Source organism: Nannospalax galili, unplaced genomic scaffold, assembly GCF_000622305.1.
Source record: "Nannospalax galili isolate Female #2095 unplaced genomic scaffold, S.galili_v1.0 scaffold1078, whole genome shotgun sequence".
NCBI lineage: Eukaryota > Metazoa > Chordata > Mammalia > Rodentia > Spalacidae > Nannospalax > Nannospalax galili.
The window spans coordinates 20,548-28,015 of record NW_008340539.1 but is presented as its reverse complement, the minus strand read 5'-3'; the positions used below and the strand labels follow the sequence as shown (position 1 = coordinate 28,015).

Genomic DNA, 7,468 nt, shown 5'->3' with positions numbered 1-7,468 from the left:
CACTGTTTAAAATCCCGAGGGAATGGCTGGGTGTGGTGCTGCACACCTTTAATCCCAGCACTCAGGAGGCAGAGGCAGGCAGATATCTGAGTTCCAGGCCAGCTGGGGCTACAGGGAGACCCTGTCTCAAAAAGAAAAAAATCCTGAGGGGACTTCTCTGGCACTTGATAAGGTGATTCTCAAGTTATTCAAGAGTATTGGGGGAAGCTGGATGTGGTGGTGCACGCCTCAAGTCCCAGCCCTTGGAGACAGAGGCAGGTGGATCTCTGTGAGTTAGAGACCAGCCTGGTCTGCATGAGTTCCAGGCCAGGGAGACCCTGTCTCAAAAAGACCAAAAAAAAAAAAAAGTATTTGGGGGAAAGTTAAAAAAACAAAAACAACTTGGGTAGTTCCTTATATAATCACGTGGATTCTGTAAGAGGAAAACCATGGAAGACTCCTGGAGCTGAGGGATGCTGGAGGGGGACAGAGCTGGTTTGCAGTAGAAGCATCGCAGCTCTGCTGAGGCACAGCTGAGCATGAAATGCCTGGCCCGGCTAAGCAGAGTTGGGACCGGGCTGCAGGACTACATTCGAAGCTGGGAGACACTGCTGAACTATGCCAAGTATTCTTCCTTCCTTCCTGTGGAATATGTTGTTTGGCTGTAAGTTCTCCAACCTCAGGCACATTTCTGCTTTAATAGGTGGACATTGAATTTAGACAAATTTAGTAGAGTTCTAAGATTAATCAAATAATTTTTGCCATCATTCCTGAGCTAATACTACTTTCTTCTTGTTTTCATGCACTCGTGTTTCATGTCATTTCTCTTATTTCCTCCTTTTAGCCTTCTTGAATACAGGCTTCTGACATTCATAGTATCTTCTGCATTCAAGATGGCTTTCATTCCAAACACATGGCAATTGCTTTGGCCTGAGTTGGAACAGGCCGTGATTCAAACTGGTTTCATACAACTCTCCTGGCTGCTGCTCATTAAGGGCTGGAGAAGTCATGACATCTTTTCTGAGTTTCATGTATGCCAGGCTGGCCTCAAACTTGCTGTGCAGCCAATAACTGTGAACTTCTGATCCTCCTGCCTCCACCTTCTGCAACTACAGGCACACATGGTTTATGAGGTACTTTGTACATGCAAGGAAAGCACTCTTTATCTACTGAGCTACATCCCCAATCCCTATGGCATAGTCTTATGTTCTCTTGCTATTTCAAAACTTGAAATCTATTTATCAATCTATATATGCCGACAGTGAGGTTATCGTTAAATGAATTCTCCGGCACAAATGCCAAATGGTGTTGTGTTTCTATTACGAATACCTTACTTTCTATCCCGAAATTACACAAAATCTAAAATGCAAAGGAGGGCTAGAGAGACGGCTCAGTGGGTAACAGCACTAGCTGCTCTTGCAGAAGACTCAGGTTTGGTTTCCAGAACCCACACTGTAGTTAACAACCATCTAAAAGTCCATTTCCAGGGGATCTGAGGCCCTCTTCTGACCCCCACAGGCACTGCACACATGGGTGTACTATACACATGCATGCAAAACACTCCCAGACATAAAAAAATAAAAAGAAATTAAATGCAATGCAGTGACAACTAGCCTGGAAGGTAAGATGAAAGCAACTGTACCTCTCTGTAAGGTCCTGAGGCCTGGCACAACTGTTGTTCAAACACTGTGTTATAAGCAGAACAGTAACAAAGTCAGTACCGTCTAGGAGCTTCTGAGATGGCTCAGAGAAAAATGGGTCTATCAGGGGAAAGTGACTAGAGGAGAGGGCTTCTGGGCTAAGGACACACAGGCACAGATAAAGTAGAGCAGGAAGACAGCCTGCATGGCTAAAGCAGAAGGCCTTGATGTTGTGCATATAAATATGTGAATCATCTAACACTGGCTTCTAAATCAGGAAGAGATAAGAAGGACAGTGGCCTGAAGGGCGTGGTGGTGCACACCGTTAATCCCAGCATTCAGGAGGCAGAGGTTCCAAAAAAGGCAGTGGCAGGCTCTGTGTTATATACACTTACTCTTCTCAGTAAATTAAACTGCCTGGAAGCCCACACCCCACACAACTCCTTCCACACCCCTTTCTTTATGATCTGCTTCCCCTCTGCCCTGGGGACCATCGTGGAGTTAGGAATGGAAGGGCCTGGGAAGGAGCAAGGCACTCAGTGTGGCTGACTGAGTCTCCATAGAGATAATCATTATACACAAAGATGTTTAGATGAAAAAAACCAGACTCTTTCTGAAAATACTCTATTCACATCAAAATGTTAAAAACCAATTCAACGTTGGAAAAGTATATAGCAATACCTTTGCTGGGGACTATTTCCCAAACTATTTTAAGCATTAAGCATCATGTTACATAGGATCTTAGACCCTATCTTCACACAATGTAGACCTGGCCAAAACTGCATTGCTGTATTGTTATTAAAAACTACAAATGTGGTACAGTGTATAATTTCAAGTCTTAGGTTCTTAGCTACTACATTAATTAACAGTACCAGGAAGAAAACAGAGAAAAAAGTGCACATAAGTCAGTCAACAGATCAACACGAAATTTCTATTTTTCAGAGTAACATTATAAAACCATTCTTGAAATTCCATTTTATGAAGGAAAAAATAAATGTCATTTTATTTAGCATTCATTCTTAAGTTACAGTAATATCAATATAATCTCCTTCTAATGAAAGAAATCTTAGAATCCTAAAAACATGCATATATATAGCAAGATCTATATTCCTACATAAATTACATACATGATATATATTAGCCAATAAAGAATATCAGTTTGAGAGTTTGGGACATTTCTTCTTCTGTGTGGAGATTTACCTGCTGTGTAACACATTCATACAACCACACACGCACACACAGAGCAAATGCTGTGGCTCAGGTAGTGAGACACTAAATAAGCATATTTAAAATGCCTACAATCAGGCTTTGTTTTTTAGGCAACAAAATATTTTCTGTCCTTGAAAATGTCTCACTCACCTAGCACCAGATGCAAGAACTTAACAGTAAACATGTACAATCTCATGCTTAAAACCTAAAGCATGCAGTCAATGAGTTTATATATTGGAATCTACCATATATGCAATATATACTTCTTACTAATATTTTATACATTAAGTTACCCTGCAGCATTCTGGAATTTTAACATTTATGCAAAACAACTTTTGAAAGATTACTGAACCAAGCTACAAGGTTCACCTCCAGGCTGGTTTGGTTAAATGGGAAAACGGCAGCAGTCTGAGGTTTATACTGAATGAAAATGGTACATGTGCATGTCAATCTGTGTAAAATACCTATGTACACAGATGGCACAAAGATCTGTGCAGTTGGAATCACCAGTGCAGGTGCATGCATTTGAGGTACTTATTTTTTCCATGGTCAGGTATAATTATGCAGTCATTTTTGTCAAGTGCTAAAGATTTCAGACCTAATCAAATGAAAAGCTAGAACTATAAATGAGATATGTGTAGAATTAATTTCAAAGTACTATGCTTTCAATGAAGATTTAACATTAGAGTAGTCTGCCATATTTAGTTAAAAATATTATCAGTTAATACATTTTCTCACTTTACAGAGGCTGACTAGTAATTATACCTGGCCAAGTGATAAATAACATACTTGAAATTCTTGCAATTGTAATGAAAGAATAAAATACTTCATTATTGCTTCATTGGACTGAGAAACCGAAGAGGCAGAGCTAACAATGCTCAGTGATAAAAACTGCCATCAGGAAAGCTGTGCATGCTCACTGGCCTCTGCACTAAAACTAAGCGTTCTCCACGTTATCAATGCCCTTTGCACCCACGTGGATTTCAGGCTCCCCACACAGAGAGGAGGGAACAAAGTGGCTGACAGTGGGGCACAGACAGCTCCTAAGCTCTGGAAGTTCTTGTTTCAGGCGCTCCAGTTGCTCCACTTGGAATATGTTTGGCTGCTCAGGCATCCAATCATATATCCTACAATGAAGCAGATACAAAATATAAAACAGTGCCGTTTTGTTTGTTAAAAACTGCCTGACAATATTTTCAAGAAAATTCATTTAAAAATGCCTTTAATATCCTTATTACAGACCTTTTATTCTGCTTTTTATTAAATATGAAACTATTAGTTTTTGCTTGAGACAGGGTGTCCCTGTAGCCTCCTGGTTGGCCTGAACTTGCTATGGAGACTAGGCTGCCTCTGCCTCCTGAGTGCTGAAATTAGATTAAAGGCTTTTTTAAAACACTGGTTATAAAGCAATTCCTTGGATCAGAAAATGAAATCCGGAAGTATCTGCCATCCAGGTCAATTAATTGATAATGCCTTGTTTTACAGGTGGAAAGCTCTTGGAGCTAGAATTCACACCCAGTGACTTAAAAGTCACTAAGGATCAAGATCTAGAGGGAGGGAGCAGGAAGCCCCCTGGTGACTCCAACAGCACTGGCTCTATTCATGAACAGAGGCTGGCTTCATCCACTGCTACCTGAGGCAAAAGAGAATCTTTATGCATTACACTAGGAATACATTCTTTTTTAATATTTTTAAAAAAATTTTATATGTATGTGTATTGCCTACATGTACATAAGTGCATCCATGTCGTGCAATGCCCGCAGAGGACAGAAGAGGCTGTTGGATCCCCTGGAACTGGAGTTGTTAGCTGCCACGTGGGTTCTGGGATTTGAACCTGGGTCTTCTGCAAGAACAGTCAGTGTTCTTAACCACTGAGCCATCTCTCTAGCCCCAGGAATACATTCTTAAACAAGACAGAAACATACAGTGACTCTATTAAACAGCTGGTTACATTAACACAAAGATTTTCTGTTAAAGGAATGTAGGGCTAAAGGCTGTAACTATGCAGTACAGTGCTGTGTAGGAAGAATGATGCCTGAGTTTGGTCCCAAGCACTGAAATACCACCCAACCAACCAAATGACAGAAGAGAAAGCCAAGCACGTGTAAGGAAAATGAAGTGACCTCTGGGCTGAAGGTATCAAGTAGAACAGAAGCATCTAACTCATACTCTCCTTATAGGCCACTAAAAGTAAAGCGAATGCAGGAGCATGCCAAGTAACCAAGAGACAAAGCAAGAAAACTGCAGAAGGTGAGAAGAAAGACAGCCAAGTATGAAGTTTCCAGTTAACAAAACTGAAAAGACCAAAACACAAGCTATTAATAGGCTTTTTTAAAAAGCAGCACCAAGTTCCTGAACTGGAAGTGAAAGGGAGGGTGAGAAGGCGGCTCTGAGCAGTGATGCCCCATCCCTGCTGCTGGGCTGCCCCTTCCCCACACTGGACTGAGAATTACATAGGGTGTCTCTTAGAATGGAAGACACCAGAACCAAGTGATGGTTTGGATATTTTATAAGACCACTACCTTTACCAGCAGCACCAAAAGAATTCAGAATCAAACTAAATCCAGAGCCACCCCTTGCCACCTCAGATCTCTTCTCTTGGGTGACTCCAGAACACTGGCAGCCAATCTTGGACCTCGCCAGGAATAACAGAGATTCTTATGAGGAATTTGACCAGTCAACAAGTATAAAACACTAACATGAGAGTATGAACAAGCAGGCCACCAAGATCACCTCACAGTGAAGCCCAACTTAACAATCCATTAGCACTTCAGCTTCCAATAAGCTTTGGAGATCTGAACCTTATCCTAGAAGACAAATAGCGAAGAAAACTTTTTAATGCAGAATATAGCACAGAAAACCTAAAGACAAAAACAAAAATAACTAATCATCATGACTTGGGAGAAACAGTACTTTTCAAACAAGAATAGGATGGTACATGTATCCTAAATGCTACTTTCCCTAGAAATTCAAAATATAACAGCACGGAAAGGCTCCCAAAGTAGAATGAATGAAAAGAAAATAAAAGAATTAGAATTACATAATGCAAATGACTCATAACGAAAATAAATGAAGAAATGTGGAAGGTCCAAGAATCACTGAAATGCTTCACAAAACGTCCTCCATCTTTCTTCCATTGCTGGGGATAAGCCCAGGGCATTGTGTACTTTAGACACACATAGTACCACTGAGCTACATATCCCCACTCCAAAATTTCACATCTCCCCTACACTCCCCAAGACAGGGTCTCTGGCAGTATAGGCTGGCCTTAGAACTGACATGTAGCTGAGAACAACACTGCACTTCTGACCCACCAAGACCTTGAGTGCTCAGATTACAGGCATGTACCACGGCAGTTTATTCTGCACTAAGGCGAGCACTCAACCAACCAAGCTACATCTCAGCCCAACTTTCATGTCTTGAAGGACATGCATCAACTGCATAAAAGGACTACCAAGGGCTCAGAACAAGGGTGAAATTAGACTCAAATCTATCTCTGGAATTTCAGAACACTGGTGACAGAGTAGAATCCTACAGGTGTCACAGGGGAAACAAATTACACTTGGGGGAACAATGACCAGTATGACTTCACAACTCAAAATGGCAACACTTGAAATGGTAAGATGATGGTGAAATGCTAGAAAATCTTAATGGAAAATGACTATTAATATAGAACCTGTGCCTACCCATCTCCCTTTTAAACAAAGAAAATCTGAAAATATTCAGGCTCTGTGTCTTCCTCTCTCGGGATAATGTAAAGGATGTGTTCCATATAAATGACAGTAAACCAACCAAGGAAGATATATGGCTCTGGAAAACAGGAAGTCGAATACAGGGACCGCCAGCAAGTGGGTATCTCTTGGAATGAAAAGGAAGGTTCGTTAAGGCTACAGTTCCAAGAAAGTCATTGCCACGTCAGCAGCTCTGGAACCCAAGGACGGTATGCCCTCGTGAGGGCCAACCAGAATCTTGTTTAAATCGTTGTGTCTGAACCATGTGCTCCATAGTTTCCTTATTACCTAACAGTATTATAACACTTGACCTAACCTACTCCTGAGAACTGATGTTAGGCTACAATGAACAAGCATGTACGTCTCAGTCTACTCCAAGTGACCATAAAAAATCCTGTTATACTTCCAAAAATATCTGACCAATAGGTAGATATCTGATTTTGCTAAACAAGTAGCTTAGTAGACCACAAAGTTAATTTAGAAAGCCAAGATTTGGGGCTGGAGAGAGGGCTCAGTAGTTAACAGCACTGACTGCTCCCAGCACACATGTGGTGGCTAACAACCATTTGTAACTCCAGTTTCACGGGATCTGACATCCAATTCTGACCTCTGCGGGCATTGCAAGACATGGGTACATCTACCTACATGCAGGCATAACACTCATATCATACACATAAAATAAAAATTAAAAAATTAGAAAGTCCAGAGGGCTCAGTAGTTAACAGCACTGACTGCTCCCAGCACACATGTGGTGGCTAACAACCATTTGTAACTCCAGTTTCACGGGATCTGACATCCAATTCTGACCTCTGCGGGCATTGCAAGACATGGGTACATCTACCTACATGCAGGCATAACACTCATATCATACACATAAAATAAAAATTAAAAAATTAGAAAGTCCAGGCA

The 7,468-nt window shown here is 41.2% G+C and overlaps 1 protein-coding gene across 1 annotated transcript in view; it reads right to left on the bottom strand.

Moving 5' to 3' along the window:
* Nucleotides 1-2,385: 2,385 nt before the first annotated feature.
* The window catches only part of LOC103736120 (glycerophosphocholine phosphodiesterase GPCPD1-like), a 17,733-nt gene continuing 12,650 nt past the window's right edge, over nucleotides 2,386-7,468 (bottom strand). The window contains 1 exon segment of the mRNA XM_008835564.3: nucleotides 2,386-3,955. Within this exon segment, the coding sequence (XP_008833786.1) occupies nucleotides 3,766-3,955 (190 nt within the window). The 3' untranslated portion in view covers nucleotides 2,386-3,765.